The sequence below is a fragment of the Aquarana catesbeiana genome, linkage group LG08 (genome assembly GCF_042186555.1).
Source record: "Aquarana catesbeiana isolate 2022-GZ linkage group LG08, ASM4218655v1, whole genome shotgun sequence".
In the NCBI taxonomy this organism is placed as follows: domain Eukaryota; kingdom Metazoa; phylum Chordata; class Amphibia; order Anura; family Ranidae; genus Aquarana; species Aquarana catesbeiana.
In genome coordinates this window covers 242,270,533-242,288,396 of record NC_133331.1, presented here as the reverse complement: position 1 = coordinate 242,288,396, position 17,864 = coordinate 242,270,533, and the positions used below count along the sequence as shown (strand labels likewise).

Below are 17,864 nucleotides of genomic sequence, written 5' to 3'. Positions count from 1 at the left end.
TAGCTTGATGAGCTATTTTAATTCACGTTTGTGAGTATATTTCATGTTGTTTTAATCCTAACATTGTGGGGTAATGCACTAGGCCAGTGTGCCCTGGTTTGTTTGTTCATTTTTAATTAACTCCCTTTCCACTGGAGTACCACAAAGATTTTTTGGAGTTGGAAACTTTTCTGTAGTGATCCAATCATCATAGATCACACGTTCCATTTGTTCAATAACAGGGAAGGTCTGGATTTTGCAGGTCTCTTTTGTACCCAAAAGGGGCATGGTGAGACAGCAGAGAATAAAGTTCTACAATGCTTAGTTTTTTGCAAACAGCAGCAGTAAGCTTATACACATTTGCAAGTATGTTGCACAAAGCTCCAGGTGTAAACAAGTGGGGGGATAAGCCTAACACTGCCTCTTCCACATTCCTTTCTGTGTCTGCCTCATTCAGGGCAATCACACTGGGATCTGAATCGGATAGAGACAGAAGCTGGACGAGGGGCATGGTGTTATTTAGCCTTGACAGAGATGGCTGTATTACACCTCAAAAGTTCTCAGGAATTGTGGTAGACGCAGAAAATTCTGTATTTGTCAGGTAGGCCACCTATTGCATGACTGAAATAGAATCAAATGCAAAGACCAGTGTTAAAATCAGTTCATGTTCCAGTGCAACACTCAGTGTTGTGTGGAACTTCAGCAAAGCGAATCTTCGAGGGTTTGTCATGGCTCTTTTGCCAGGTTTCCAGTATAGCCAGGTATTTTCTTTTGGTGCACTCAAGGAGTAGGGTGCGCAATAGTTAGGGTGAGTGTGTCTAGAAGGAGTATGCCACAACATGGACTGTCCTGTAACAAAGTCTTCAGAGCGACAGGGCGGTAATTAGTACCGGAAGTGGCAGTAAAGTGTGACATACGGTGTGATTTAACACCTGGTCATCCACCCGAAACTTAGGCTCTGTTCACACTGGTCCGACATGGAAGTTGCACATCTTCGCCCTGCAACTTCATGTCTGACTTCCATGCGACTTCAATGACCGGGACCCGACTGCATCTGGTATGGATCTGAGGGAACCCCACGCCAAAAGCCGTAGTATGGTTTTTTTTAAGGGGAACCCCCACGCCAAAATAAAATTTAAAAAAAAAAAACCTGCTGCTGATGTCCTCTTCCTCCAGTTCTTTGTCCTCTGCTGCCAATGTTTTCTTCCTCCAGTTGTCCCGCTAGTTCTTCTCCCAATGCTAGCTCCCGCAGCTGTGGCAGCTCTACTCTCTGACATTGGAGATTTTTTTAATAAAGGACATTTATTTTTGACACTTTTGGTGAATGGGTACGGGTACGGAGTACCAAATTACTGATTCACATTGGGGGGGCCGGGACCTGAGGGCTTCCAGATTCTGATAAGCCCTCTGCCGAAGGCCATCCAGGACTTGCCCTCCTTATTGGCTGAGACACAGCAGTAGCGCCATTGGCTCTCGCTGCTGTCAAACTTAGTTAGCCAATCAGGAGATAGAGGAGGCGGGGCCAAACCGTAGCTCCATGTCTAAATGGATAGACAGAGCTGCAGCTGCTTGCTGTGGGAGCACTCGACAGGAGGAAGGGGCCAGAAGCTCTAGCCAGGGACCCGAGAAAAGGAGGATCTGGGCTGCTCTGTGCAAAACCACTGCACAGAGCAGGTAAGTATAGAATGTTATTTTAATAGAAAAAAAATAGAAAAACACTTTACAATCACTAAGCTCTTTGTGGTTGAATTTTAGTACCAAGTTTGAAAAGTTTACTCAAAAGTAACATTCCAAACACAGAGCTGATTTTTACTGTAATGGTCAGAAATTGGTTTTATTTTGTGGATAAGTAGTGAAATAAGGACAGTTTGCAGTTTCCAAATTAGTCTCAAATATATACAGAGGATTACAAAGTTAACAGGTTGAAAAAAATCCTATACCCACAGTTGATCCAGAGGAAGGCGAACAACCCAGATAAAGTCATGATCCAATTTATCCTAGTGGGGGGAAAAAAAAAATCCTTCATGATCCCCAGAAGGAAATCAGATATTTCCTGGATCAAATGCCTCTAAATGCTAGTATCCAGATGTATTTTCCCATTTAGGAATGCATCCAGCTCTTTTTTAACCACTTGTCCCCCAGGCCAATTCTGACGTTAAAATCTGCATTTTTTTTGCTTAAAAATTACTTAGAACCCACAAAAATATATATAGTATATTTTAAGCAGAGACCCTGGAGGAGAATAAAACAGCGGGTGATGCAAAAAAAAAAGGTTTGTCAAATATTTGCGCAGCGGTTTTTGATTTCAAGTTTTTTTTAGCGTGCACAAAAAAAAAATATAATACACTTTAGTAGAATATAAAAAATTATGTTCAAGTAAATAGATACCAAGAGGTCTCTTTAAAATTACACATGCCCATGGAACAGCAACAAACTACGGTACATTAATTTAACCATAGGCAATGCTTTAAAAAGCATAGGTCCTCTATGGAGAGATCTGAAGTCTATGAGACCCCATTTCTCCGCTGTCCAGTGGCGGCTAGAGCTCAAAATTGGGGGGGGGGGGGGGGGCGTCAAACAAACGTGCCCCCCTCACTCCCACTAACACCACACACACCCCACATGGGAGACAGACGGGAAGGCAGCAATCAGAGGCCTTACCTTAGGCGGCAGTTGAGGATTCGGGGCTGTTGCTGCTCCTCTTGGCCAAACAGGAAGTGGGTCTTGAGACCCGATTGCCCGAGGGTCCTAAGACTTGGGTGACACCGGTGCCGAGTTGCAGTGTGTCCATAAATACACGGAGCTGATGTTCGGCCCCTCCCTCTCTCTCTCCTGATTGGCTAACTGACTTTGACTAACAGCCGTGGGAGCCAATGGTGGCGCTGCCGTGTCTTAGCCAATCAGGAGAAGAGTCCCGGACAGCCGAGGGACTCGTGGACATCGATGGACAGACAGGGCTCAGGTAAGTATTAGCGTTTTGTGCCCAGCATTTTTAAAGCAGTTTTTAGCTTTCTAGTGTGCATGAAGCATAAAAGGTCATAGCAAACAGATCAAAAAAGAAGAAAAAAAAAAAAAAAAACACAACAAAAAAAAAAAAAAACTTGTAATCACAAGCAACCCCTAAGTAATCAAAAGCACAACTCCCTATTTAACTCTCCACGTTAGTCAAAATTTTACTTTGTTCAACAATTATACATATAAGCTAGCATCAAATGTTGCACAAATGAGTTTTAGACACATTGCATGTGAGTATAGTTTGTAAACTAGATCTTCCCAAACCATGAAAAAAAAAAAAAAATTATATTTATATTACACCCATGTGTATGTGTGTGTATATGATTTACCTTCACGGGCAGCTGTTACCTCTTTGGTAAGACGTGCTATGACACGACAAGCAGCATCATGTTGGTATAGGGCATGAGAAAGTTCTTGACGTGTGGTCTGTAGCTGCTGTCGCAAAGTGAAGCTGTGAAGCATAACCGCATCCTAAAAGAAAATTACATTTCATAATTTCAAGAAGAGACACGACACAAGCCATACATACAAATGACAAGAGTCTTTAATAGGGCTGAAACAACTAATCGATTAATCGACAACTAATCGATTATGAAATTAATCGATTACTTTTTTCATAATCGATTAATCAGCCAGTAACATAATGGGGTTAAAAAAATAAAATGAGCCCTTTATAGTACAAAAAGAGCAAATAATCGCTACTGTAAATATTACTTTCACCGTTCTACAGTACAAAAATGAACTCCTTATAGTAGCGATTATTTGCTTTTTTTGTACTATAAAGGGCTCATTTTTGTTTTTTTTAACCCCATTATGTTACTAAACATCTTAGGCCTGGTTCACATCTATGTGTTTTTTTGGTACTTTTTGCAGAAACACACTGTAGTTCATTTAACGGTCACATCTATGCTTTTTTTCAGCCGCTGCGTATTTGGAAAGGGTCAAGACCTCTTATTTAACGCAAAATTGTGCTTTTTAGGTTCAATATACTTCAATTGTGAGGCTGCAGAAAAGCGTGTAATGCGTTTTTGCAGCAATTTGTATTTTTTAATCTGCCCAACAACAAATTGGCCAAAAAACAGTATTTCTCTTCTAATAGTGTATACACAGTATATCTCTTCTGTCTGTTATTCTCAGAGTGCATTCAATATTTTTCTCCCTAACCATATAGTTGGTTGTTTATATTTACCACTGCATAGAGATATTTAAGAATAAATTGCCTTTTTTTTAAAAACTTTACATATTAACTAAATTATACACCACACTTTTTTTTTTAAGGTTATTAACCGATTAATCGAAACAATCGGCCAACTAATCGATTATTAAAATAATCGTTAGTTGCAGCCCTAGTCTTGAAGATCAGGGGGGAAAAAAAATCCAGCAGCACCTCACATTTCTGGAGCTCATCCATTGGTGGCTAACTTGGAATTTACCGACTCTCTACAATGTCGTAGTACACTTTGGGTTACATGCATACAAAATCCTTAAAAAAAAAAGCCACTAGAGATTTGATGGGAATTCTTCCAAATGAAAAATGATGACCAGAAATAGCTATAGTTATACCTAAAGCAGAAACTGCACTGCCTAGAGCCGCTAAGCATTTTGGAAGCTCAGAGGTTTAACCCTGCTACCCAAGTCACTGCTCGCAACACTGAGCATCTGACAGCTCAGAGAAGTCACTTTTAACTTATAAGCATTATTATTAGTTCTTAGCTGTCACAGATTTGTCCAGTGTTTGCCAGCTTTGTTTACATTGAACTCTGATAACTCATACAGCCCTCCTAGCTCTTCTTGAGGTCTCACCTCACCCTGGTGCCCTAACACTGTGGAGTACTCTAGGGTGCCATTATTTTAAGCTCGCAGTACAAACATGTCTGTTTATTCACTAATACTTTGTCATTCAATAAATACACTTTTTTTCCCCAACTAACAAGACTTTTTCTGATATAGTCTTACAAAAATAAGATTTTTGTACTAACCATAGAAATTTTTTCTTTGTTGTTCACTAGTGGATGCAGGGTTAATTTTGATACAGGAGAATTATACTACTGTCTACAGGAGAATGGACACTGGCAAACAGCTGCTAGCCAGTTATAAGCCCTCCCACACCCAGTTTTGTGGAAAAGAAACAAAAAAAAAAAAAAACAAAAAACAAAAAAAAAAAACACTGCTTTTTTTTTTTTGTTCATTGTTGCAACTTATCAGCTTCTCACGAGCCTTCTCACCTCTGTTCCAGTCCCATTCCTTTTGCTTCCACTATTACAGCCCTGATGAAGACGGTGGCATTTTTCCTGTCTTTACCTTTAACCTGTGATCTTCAATAAACATCTTAAATATAACCTTGACATACTTTTGTACCAAGTGTGTCTCCATACCCATCTACAAGTGGTCATTCATTAAGGTACACAAAAGGATTGTTTTCTTAGTCATTCATTAAAGTATAACTAAACGTAATACTTTTTTTTTAAGTTTTGGATAGAGTGGAGAGGAGTAAGAATGCTTGTCAGTTTTTACTGATGTCTGTACTCCTATTAAAAAGGATTCGCCTTCTCCATTTGTCCTGTACATTATTGAATGTAAAAGAAAAATCACAAATTGTGGGTTGTCCCAAGAAAAAATTAAGAGGGAAAATCATCCAATGGGGACACTAGTTTTAGTGACCCGGGGGTCCCCAAGGAATTCCCTCAACTTGCAGGGATTTCATCTCACTTCCTGTTTGGTTATGGAACAGGAAGTGAAGGGAAATCTCCGCAATGGGACGCAGATGGCGAAAATAAATCTGACAAGGGTTAAAACCCTCCCTTTTGTATCCAAAATGACAAAAAAAAAAAAAAAAAAGTTTTGCATATAGTTCTACTTTAAGAAACAAAAGGTTATTTCTGATACAGGAGACATGTCCAAATGATTCAACTAAGGGAATGCAGAAAACCAAAACACCAACAAGCCTTCCAAACAACAGTGTATAACTGGGTAGCTTGCAGCTCAAAAGAGCTGCCTGAAGAAATTCACAATTGAAGTTGGCGTCAGAAGAGAACTGAACATACACCAAGTAGAACTTAATGAGCATAGATCTGAGAAGTTGGCAGATACTGAAAAGCCAAAAAAAGCAAGCAAATCGGGGGGGGGTCCCTACTCATAAAAAGAACCAGGTTGAGGTCCCACAGTCAACAGCCTTTTCCAAAGCCTTTTGCATCCTCTCAATCTCTGGTGAAGGCATTTGTACAGGGTGTCACACAACTTTTCAATCCTTTACTGCAGTACCATGCATTTTAGTGGGCGCAAATGTACATGCAATTGGTGGATGCATGGGGGTGGCATTAAGAATTAATGGCACTCCCACGCATCTGCAAAAGGCGGCGTTTTTTGAGCAAGGCTGGAAAACACATGGGGGGGGGTTTGCAGGGTTAGATTACTGCCCCACTCATGGGGCAGCCTAGACATGAGCAGCCTAGAGAGCAGATTGGGGGAGATGATAATCAAGCCCTTTACGTCAGGTCTTGAAAGGGTTACTCTGTTAATATCTGCGTACATTGAGGAGGAAGAGAGCTCATACTGTACCTCCTTCCTCTACGCTGTTATCTGAACTCTCTGGCAAAACAAAGCTGTGTGAGCTGCCCGATCTGTCCTTAGCAAAAAATGATGTCATCAGTTGGCAGGACGCATGTGGGCGGCCGGCTTGAAAAGCTTTTAGTTTTGCAGGCAAGAGAGTACAGATAACAGAGTAGATAAGGAGAGAGCCAGGTGGAGGTGCGGTGTAAGGTTTTGCCCCCCTCTCTGTACACATATGTTAACAGAGTAACCCATTCATGACGTACAGCTTTTTACGGTCCGATCATTTCGCTGTGGCACCCCTGGGGACTCTTTGCGACACAACAGCTGAAAAACCCTGCTTTAGAGTGCAAGTTCTGGCGATGAGCTGTCCTATCCATCTAGGGATAAATAGTGAACCTTGAAGCAGAATGTCCCATGTGAGGTCCTGGGGGACAGCCTGTCCATTTTCTGCATTGAAGTGTCTCTAAAGTTTTTTTACCTTCATGCATTCTTTGCATGAAGGTTAAAAAAAACCTGTGTGCATCACAAACCCCCCTGCACCCCACAGCCCCCTAAAACTTAGCTCTTTTGGGGGGTAAAGACCATCCTGCTAGCGGAGGAAAAGCGGCGAAAAGGCGCTGCTAAAACAGCGCTACAGCCCTGCAAAAAACGAGCGGGGCTTTAGAGCCAACGGCTGGGCGTCTCAGTGTGAAAGTAGCCTAACCGTCAGTAAGCAGAGAGGGGGTAGGGCCAAGCCACGGCTCTGTCTGAATGGACACGCAGAGTAGCGGCTCAAGAGCGTGCCTGCTTGAGTGCCCCCTTTGCAAGCTGCTTGCTCTGGGGGCATTTGGCAGGAGGGAGGGGTCAGGAGCGTTAGCGAAGGACCTGAGAAGAGGATCTGGGCTGCTCTGTGCAAAACCACTATAACTTTTTTTTTATGTTTGGCTTTAATATTACTTTAAGTGTACTTTTAATACTGGAACATCTCATCCTCTGCTCCTTTAGGCAACTGACTACTCATCTGAAACACTAAGCTATTTGGCATAACTGAAATTAACATCTGCCTTGCTGTTGCCCCCAGTAACCATTCGCTCACTAATTTTTCAAACCCCAAGTCTACTGTGCATGACTAAGTGACATCTGCCTTGTTAATGCCTGGTACACACTACTACTAGTTTTATTTTTGTTCAAACCAGCGGGTTGAAAGGAAAAGGAAAAGGAGAAGGAGAAGGGGAGGAGGAGGGAGGAGGAGGGAGGAGGGAGGAGGAGGAGGGAGGGAGGGAGGGAGGAGGAGGAGGGAGGGAGGGAGGGAGGAGGAGGGAGGGAGGGAGGGAGGGAGGGAGGAGGGAGGGAGGGAGGGGAGGGAGGGAGGGAGGAGAGCTCCAGTCGGAGCCACTGTACTAATGATCCAACTTTAGTACATCGGGGCGTGGCCAAGACCGGCATGTGAGAGGACGCACTTCTCACAGCTCCTGCCTGATCCTCAGATTGATCCTTTCCCGGCACCTCAGATCCTGATTTTTTCGGCCCCCCAGCTGGCTACCGAGACCCCCTATCATCCGGACCCACCACCGGCCCTCTGCACGAGAGCAAAGACCCGCCGAGGCCCGTTGGAGATGGCGGGACCGGACTCGCAAGATGGCGCCGCCGCTGCAGCAGCCAAAGCACAGCGCACGCCGCGAACGACGGACAAGCCCAGGGATAATACCAGCAAGAAGCAGCTGAAAGGACAGGGTAAGGAGCAGTACAGAGACATGACATACTACACACAGAAAATACAAATCCAGGAAGCGGGGGGGACTACAAGTAACGGGGAAGCTGCAGATCTTTTTTCACAAGCTGATTGGGGCCTTGATAGACACCATGCCTGAGCAGCTCCATGAGGACATTAGTCATCCTCCCTCCCCCCCACCGTCAGATGAGATAATGAATGAGACCCTGGAGCAGCCCACCCTGGCTGATATTTTGAAGGCTGTTAATGTGTGCACGGCCACAGTCACTGATATGAAGGAGCAGTTTGGGGGCCTGAGGGAAGAGGTCTCACTACTTAGACAGGACCTCCAAAAGCTTAGAGAAAGAGCAACTGCAGCTGAGAGCAGAGTAAGTGATTTGGAGGAGCAGTTACCCCCGGTGGCGCGAGAAGCAAAGGCAGCTTACCGCATGGCCCAAGATATATATAACAGAGCAGAAGACACGGAAAATCGTTTGCGCAGAAACAATGTCCGTATAGTCGGCCTCCCTGAGAAATCGGAGGGTAGAGATCCCACATCGTTTGTGGAAAGCTGGCTGGTTGAACTGTTTGGCCGAGAAGCCTTTTCCCCATTCTTTACAGTGGAGAGGGCCCATAGAGTACCGGGGCGGCCTCCCCCACAGGGTGCTCCCCCCAGATCAATGTTGGCCAAACTGCTACATTACCGTGACAGAGAGGCAGTGCTACGCTGCGCAAGAGAACAGGCCACAGTGAAGTTCAATGGCGTAAGAGTGTCTTTCTATCCAGACTTTTCGGCCGAGGTGCAAAGAAATAGAGCTAAGTTCAGCGATGCGAAGAGGCGCCTAAGAGCTTTGCAACTGCCATACGCTATGCTATACCCAGCGAAGCTCCGAGTAACAGCGGAAGGACATGCACAATTCTTCGACTCTGCCAGAGAAGCTGCCGCCTGGTTGGACCATAATGAACAAGCACTACGGCGTCACCGTGCTGAGGTGGAAGGTGACTGAACAGGACATACTTCCAGATGGTAAGAGAGCTGCCTACACATCGAGATGCCACATTCTCTCCTTTTTTGCTGTCTTTTCTGGTCCACGAAGTCACCACCATGCCGTCTTTGGGCCCCCTCCCTTTTTTCCTTTTCACTTTGTTTTTTACACCCTTTTACCACAATCTACCAACTCACCTGACCTCTTCAAAGTTACCCATGTGCCGGGAATCATCCCATATTTCTTCAGCGAGAGGAACTGAACTGTGAAACCCCCCTTTACTTGACTTGTGATGTCTGAATTATTAGTTGGTCTGTTTTTAGGCCGTGTTGGGCCCTATGGGCCTGCCCCGTTGGCATGGCTCACCAGGATGCCTACTTTGTTTATCCCTGCCTGCTCTCTCACAGGAGTGAGAGCGCCAAATCACAAAAGGAAATACCTCAGTGCAGTTGCACTGCTGTTTGTTGGCACCATTGTGCTATGTTATTCTATACATCCTGCTTTTTACCGCAGTCCAAGAGTCTCACTCCCACTAACCACCTGCTATTTTGAATTTACTCAAGCCTGCTGCAATCTCTCCCAACAGGATTTCGGTGGTCTCTGCGCAGGCAAGCCACCCTCTAACCTTCCCCCACAACTAACTGTGTTCTTGCCATGGCGGGCTCACCGGTGATCTCCTGGAATGTTAGGGGCATGAACTCCCCCCTGAAACGCACTATGATTTTCTCATGTCTGAAAAAGTTTTATCCTGCGGTTATTTGCTTACAGGAAACACATTTAACGTCTGATTCTATAAGTTGTATGAGATATAGATGGATTGGGTGGTCGTACCACTCCACTCACACCTCCTTTTCTCGGGGGGTGAGTGTAGTGATACACAGCTCCCTGGACTATCAAGAATTTGAGTCCAAAATAGACCAGGAGGGTAGATTTGTATTTTTGTATTGTCGTATTGGTATTCTGAAATGTATTCTGGCTTGTGTGTACATCCCCCCCCCCATTTAATGCTCGGGTACTCCGGCTCCTCCTGGAATTTCTGGAGGGGAAGCCGGATCTCCCGTTATTGCTGGTGGGCGATTTCAATAGCTGGCTAGCTCCGGCCCTGGATAAACACCCGGGCCCGAGCACCCCGGCTTCTTGTGGTCTAACTCCGCTGGCTAGACTGCTACAGGAGGTGGGATGGCTGGATTTATGGAGACACCGGAATCCCACTGCTAAACAGTTCTCCTGTTTCTCGAAAGCACACGGTTCCTTATCTAGAATAGATTTGGCAGTGGGAAACCCGGCTATGCTCCCCTCGGTGCTAGACATTTCGTACAAACCTCGGTGTGTATCTGATCACTCCTATTTGGTGATAAACCTTATTGTATCCCACCAATCCACACTCCCAAAGGTACCGTGGAAATTTAATGCCTTTTGGCTTCAGCTTTTTACCTCCCCTGAGAACTTAGAAGGCAACATAAAAAAGTTTTTTTCATGTCAACCGGGCTCATTGTCTACCCTTGCAGAATGGGAGGGCTTCAAAACACACCTTAAGAAAATACTTAGCAATGAGGTTACCAAGGTTAAGAAACATTCTGAGGCGCTGCGGGACACACTGGAATCCCATGCCTACTCCCTTGAGGCAAGGTATGTCCAAGACCCAACTGACTCCGCGAGGGAGGCTTGGCAGTCGGCTCAATCAGCTTATGAGCACCTGCTGACCTCCTCGGCGGACAAAAAGAGGTTTTTTTCAAAGACTGCCTTTTTTGAGGAAGGGGAGACGACCGGACGCCTCTTAGCCAGAATAGCCAATTCTGATAAGAGATCTCCGGCAATCGGGTCCATAAGGAGGGCTGACGGACGGCTGGTACACTCCCCAGATCAGGTACTCCAGACGCTGGCGGAGTTCTATGAGAAGCTATATTGCTCCTCTTCCAGATATAGCTCCGAGGAGCTGTCCAGTTACTTGGATGGCATTGTATTTCCACAGCTTAGGGAATCCCAGAGGAAAGAATTAGACGCCCCTCTGACTCTTGATGAGATGCAAGAGGCGGTGGCTGCATTCCCTAACTGTAAGGCCCCCGGAGGGGATGGTATCCCTATGGAAATCTATAAAACCTATTCTGAGATACTACTCCCCAAGCTCTTAAATGTATTTCTTACCGCTAGGAAGCACAATACCCTACCACCCTCCATGTCTAGAGCCCACATTGTTTTAATTTTAAAACCAGGCAAGGACCCCATAGACCCGGCCTCATATAGACCGATATCCCTATTGCAGTCAGACATCAAAATATTGGCAAAGGTTTTGGCTATAAGGTTGAATAAGGCTGTTGCCTCAATTATACACCCTGATCAGGCGGGATTTATGCCCAACAAATCAACAGCAATAAACCTTAGGAGATTGTATCTTAACATACAGTCCCCACCGGATAATAAAGGTAAGAGAGCATTGTTGTCTCTCGACGCAATGAAAGCCTTTGACAGTGTGGAATGGCCATACCTATGGGAGGTAATGAAAAGATTCGGTTTTGGAGAGATATATATTTCTTGGGTACGTTTATTATATCATTGCCCTCAGGCGATAATTAGAGAGGCGGGTAGAATGTCACTGCCCTTTGCTCTGGGGCGGGGTACACGGCAGGGGTGCCCTTTGTCCCCCCTGCTGTTTGCTCTAGCCATAGAGCCGTTGGCAATATGGGTCAGAGACTGCCGGGATATCACCGGCTTCTGTTATGGTGACAGACAGGAGAAGGTGATGCTCTACGCGGATGATACTATGATTCTTTTGGGTGACACTGACCACTCCCTAAAAAACACAATGGATACAGTGATTCGCTTTGGGGACTTTTCAGGCCTTAAAATAAACTGGACCAAGTCAGCCCTAATGCCAATGGATGATGCAAGATTATTAAATGAAGAGAAAGTTGGGGGAATCCCTGTATCTGCTTCCTTCAGATACTTGGGGATACAGGTCTCTCCTAAGATTAGGGAATATAGTCAGTTGAATATTTCCCCACTACTGGCTCGATTTAGGCTGAGAGTTAAAACCTGGAATGCTCTGTGTATGTCGGTTGCAGGCAAAGTGAATCTAATTAAAATGATTCTGATGCCTCAACTGTTATACATACTACATAATTCTCCGGTAGTCATCCCACTTAAGATATTCAGAATAATTAATGCCATTTTTCGTGAACTGATCTGGAAGAACCGCCCACCAAGGATAAAACTAGAAAACTTACAACGCCCTAAAGATGAAGGTGGACTTGCATTGCCAAATCCATGGCTTTATTACTTGTCTTCGCAAATGCAACATTTAATAGGCACCATGGCCGTGGAGGGGGAGTCTACGGCCAGGGTCCCTAGCGCTTCAGAATATATAATGCTACATACGATAGGGGTTAAATCCGTTCCCACGGCTTTGGAGGCCGCAGCCTTTAGCAAGCCTCAGAAATGTTTTCCCACTTATGCCCTCATACAAAAAATATGGAACAAAACTAAATACATTCAGGAGGCGACAGGTATCAACGAATATAGTCCTATATGGGGAAATGAGTCCTACCCAGAACTTGCTAAATTGCAACATGCAGAAAGGTGGAAGAGGTTTGGCATTCTCTACCTAAAGCAAATCATAAGAGAAGGCAAATTATGTTCATTTGAAAATTTAAGGGACCTATATAGTCTCCCGTCCTCAATGCTTTTTTACTATATGCAACTTAGACATGCATTTGAAGCACAGTCAAAAACCTCTGATTGGCACATTAGCTCGAACCCTTTGGCAGATTTGCTTAAAGGGGCAGAGACCTCTAAAGGATTCATTTCCCAGAGCTATAGCACCTTGCTCCACAAATACCTTCTAAAGCATCCTTTGACAGTAAAAGGGAAATGGGAGTTGGATGTTGGACCCTTGGATGAGGATCAATGGGAGGAGGTCTTGCAGTCAGTTTCCATATGTTCACTGAATGTAACGCAAAGACTAACGCAACTATATACACTTCTGAGAGCGTATTACACACCCCATAGGCTACATAATATGGGACTTCTTCCCACCCCAACCTGTACTAGATGTAAGAGAGATCACGGAGATCTAATACATATGCTATGGAGATGTCCCAGATTGCATGTGTACTGGAGGGGGGTGGTGGACACGCTGAACGCAGTGTTTGGGGTCTCCATACCGCTGGACCCTAGACACTGTATTTTGAATGTGTTAGATGAACTAGAGTGGGAACCCCACGTCAGGGAAGCTTTAACTAGAGCCCTATTTGTGGCCCGCAAGCTAATCATGGTACACTGGAAATCTGAAACGCCTCCCTCAGTCAAGGAATGGATTACTGCACTAGGTCATATATTAAGAATGGAGAAAATTATATACCAACACAGGGGATGTTCAAGAAAATTTGAAAAACTATGGGAACCATGGCTAGGCACTCCTGGGTTAGCTCCGGAGGACCTGGTCATGGACAGATTACTGCGCCTTAATAACGGCTGAAGCCATGGTGTACCCCGCATTAGCCCTGATTGGAGCTCTGAACTCGGGTTGGTTACAGATAGAGGGTTGGTATTTCCATAGGTAGGAGGTTGTGTTATCAATTCCCATCTTATTTTCTAACAGTGGGATGTACTTTACATTTTTGTATGTGCCTGATTCTTATATGGAAATATGCCTGTTTAGGCTACTATGTACAATTTAACTGTGGTTTTCTTGGACTGTACGTACTTGTTTTTTCAATAAAAACTTTTTCTTGGATAAAAAAAAACTTTAGTACATCGATCTCCTCCGCTGAGCTGTTGTGTTCTGACGGGGGGGGGCGCGGCCCTCACGCCAGAACACTCCGATCAGCATTCTCCACCATGGGCTGAGTGTGCTGATCGGGAGTCGTCAGCTGCTGGTTTTTCAGCATGCTAGTCCAACAGAAGCCAGCCAAACTATAGTCTTCTGTCGGACCGGGTGCTTTACACACGGGCCAAATGTCAGCCAGTTTTTATTGAACTGGCCGATGCCTCCTGACATTCGGCCCATGTGTACAGGGCTTAAGACTTATTTTAACTTCTGTTTACCCTTGTCTGTATTGTGTTAAAAACTTACTTTCATGGTGCTTTGCCCAAGACCAAACATTTAGCCTCATCTTGTCTCCATCTTGTTTGCATTTGGTTTAGGGCAAAAAACCCTCTACTTTTCACCATGTGTCTTATTACCTCTTATTTAACTATCTAAACCCCCACCCCATCCCAAGTATAAATGCAGTACAACTCATGGGGACAGCTGGGGAGGGACAGGGTGACCATTTCTTGCGTCAAGTACCATTCTCTGCGTTAAGTCCATGGCACTTTCAACACAGCACTTTAACTAAGGCACATTAATACAAAGTACAAACATTAGTGCTCTCAATCCAGTCTGCAAGTCCCCTTTCATCTCCAATCTCTCCATCAGCCTGCCTTTGCCCTCTTTCAAACTTCCATCATGCTCTCATTAACCTTCCCTTTTGCAAAGATGCCCTCTTATCCTCAAACGCAAACTTCTTTACCCCTCCACCCCACAACCTACTGTATACAGATCACCCTCATCTCTACTCTCTCAATATTATTGCACTTATCTCCTTCTCTTTCCCAGCCCACAATGTCACCACTTCCAAATCCCTGGGCCATTTGCCCTTGTATAAATCCTGATAACACCCAGCCTCCCACACCCTCTATCTACTCCCATCCTCCAGGGATAACGCCCCAATCCCTGGCTCTCCACCATTCAACACTCACTCCCTTAATTCCTCTGCTTCCATAAGCAAGCTATACCCTTCTTATGTGTCCTCCAGAATGCCCGCTCAGTCTCTGATAAACTTTTTGTTGTCAATTACCTTTTCCTCTCCCAACTCTCTCAATCTACGCGCTGTAACTGAAACCTGGCTCCAGGAATCACTGGACTCGCACCCAGACTCAGCAAACGAAAAGGGAGGATAGAGTTGGACTACTCCTTTCCCCACAAAGTACATTCCAGGTTCTTCCTACACCTCCTTCCCTGTCCCTCTGCTCTTTTGAAGTGCACTGTATTTTTTACTTAGGATTGCAAGATTAACGAGCCTTCTGACCCAGCGCCAAGCTTTCTCAATGACTTGTTTGCATGGCTACCGTCCTTTTTCTCCTCTGAAGTACCTGCTATCATCCTTGGTGACTAACATTGCAGTCAATTTGAGATTAGCTTGGGCCCAATCCCGCCAGCAAGCAGACACTGCACATAGCTAATCACATGCAGTGAGATATTTCCCGGTCTGCAGCTGCACAGTGTGCAGTGTCGGCTTCCTGGGGGCACCCTCAACTACTAAACATAATCTCTCACTAATTTTTCAAACCCCAAGTCTACTGTGCATGACTAAGTGACATCTGCCTTGTTAATGCCTGGTACACACTACTACTAGTTTTATTTTTGTTCAAACCAGCGGGTTGAAAGGAAAAGGAGAAGGAGAAGGGGAGGAGGAGGGAGGAGGAGGGAGGAGGAGGGAGGAGGGAGGAGGAGGGAGGAGGAGGGAGGAGGGAGGAGGAGGGAGGGAGGGAGGGAGGGAGGGAGGGAGGGAGGGAGGGAGGAGAGCTCCAGTCGGAGCCACTGTACTAATGATCCAACTTTAGTACATCAATCTCCTCCGCTGAGCTGTTGTGTTCTGACAGGGGGGGGGGCGCGGCCCTCACGCCAGAACACTCCGATCAGCATTCTCCACCATGGGCTGAGTGTGCTGATCGGGAGTCGTCAGCTGCTGGTTTTTCAGCATGCTAGTCCAACAGAAGCCAGCCAAACTATAGTCTTCTGTCGGACCGGGTGCTTTACACACGGGCCAAATGTCAGCCAGTTTTTATTGAACTGGCCGATGCCTCCTGACATTCGGCAATTGTCGTCAGGACACAATGGACACAAACCACCACTCACTTTAATGGCAACACTCTTGACCCTGCTCCAAAATGACAAAAAAATACCACCCCCTTTTATTCAAAATGGTACATCATTTTCAAAAAACCCCTTTTAACCACTTCCCGTCTGCAGTATTACAAAATGACGGCCGCAGAGGGGATCAGTTATGCTGACTGGGCGTCAAAAGCCGTCCAGCAGGATGCGCCGCTAATGTGCGCACAGCGGCGATCGGGGATGATGCGTGTCCCTTGGAACACAGCCCATCCCCGATCAGGGTAAACAGCCAATTGGCTGTTTACTACATGATTGGCCGTGCCCAATCACAGCTGGTCACAACTGTAAACAGAAGAGCTTTTACCAGGCAATCCTGGCTTCTCACACACCGATCACGAGAATAGGAGAGCAAGGATCCGAGTTAACTGCTCTTGTACTTTGTGTTACACATTTGGGCGCGCCCCCCCCCATCAGTACCGCCATCAGTGATCTGTCACACATCAGTACCAGCCACCATGTCCAAAAGATTTTACATCTGAGAAGACATACAATCCTTACTATGTCAGATGATAACAGCGGGGAGCTCTCATCATCCGATTCTGGTTCGGAATGCGAGTAGAGAATAGTGGATCAGGGACCGAATCAGAGGAGGAAACCAGAGGAGAACAAGATCAGAAGACCTGCCTACCACCAGCATTGCCATACACCCCAATGGCAACACCACAAACTGAGCTAGACCCCAGGAGTCCAGTACAAGCACTGGCACACTACACCAAACCCGAAGAATCTGGGCCAAAACCTACCTTCCCGATGCCCTGGCATATGGTTTCCTGCCAGCTCAGAGTCCGCTATAATCCCCCCTTTCACCACAAAGCCAGGGTGTAGCCCAACACTACCAAATTTTTTACAATTATTTTTATTTGTTTTCCCCACAAGATTTGCTGCAGTATATCATGGACCAAACAAATCTCTTTGCAGAGCAATTTATTGCCTCAAACCCCCATTCATCCTACGCCCATGTGTTTCATTGGCGACGTCTCACACTTAAAAAAAGAGTTAAACATGTGTTTGGGCCTTACATTCAATACAGGATTTACAAAGAAAAATTAAGTGCATGCCTACTGGTCCACCAACCCCATCCACCATATGCCTCATGTCCCGGACACGCTATGACACGATTATGCACTCCCTACATTTTAATGACAACTTGCAGTGCCCTCCCTAAGATCATCCCAACCACGATAAACTATATAAAAATGCATCCCCTCAATAGCTGGCATGCTCTGTGGACTTAAGTTCATGACTACCACCCCCCCCCCCCCCTCTAACCCTGACCCCTAACCTCTCTAATCTTCCTACTCTATACTTTGCTCCTTTCTTCTTTTCTCTCTCTCTCCACATTCTGATACTATAAATAAGAAAAATCGTGGGAGACGAGACCCATGGGACAACTCACCAGCTTATATTACATGCTGTCAGAATTGACCTGAGGGGGTAGTGGAATATAAGCCGTACTGGGACTGGTGATTTTAGAAGCCAGAACAGTACTAGGAGATATGCTCCCAGGTTATAAACCTGCTTGGTGATATTCTTTAAACCTTACCTCTCACATGGAGATATGTATACTGTTGTGACATGTTATACCGTATACCGTTATGATTGGTCACCTGGACTCCATCGATAATTTGCAACAGGTGAATCGTATCATTCACATATGAGGGTAAGGAGGACACAAATGGCCTGAGATACTCATCCACCACTTTTGAAA

At 45.3% G+C, this 17,864-nt stretch overlaps 1 protein-coding gene across 1 annotated transcript in view; it reads right to left on the bottom strand.

The window, feature by feature from the left end:
- The window catches only part of PRPF19 (pre-mRNA processing factor 19), a 498,552-nt gene that overhangs the window by 383,301 nt on the left and 97,387 nt on the right, over window positions 1–17,864 (bottom strand). The window contains exon 4 of the mRNA XM_073596965.1: window positions 3,324–3,465. Coding sequence (XP_073453066.1) covers window positions 3,324–3,465 — 142 coding nt within the window. The remainder of the gene's footprint in view (window positions 1–3,323; window positions 3,466–17,864) is intronic.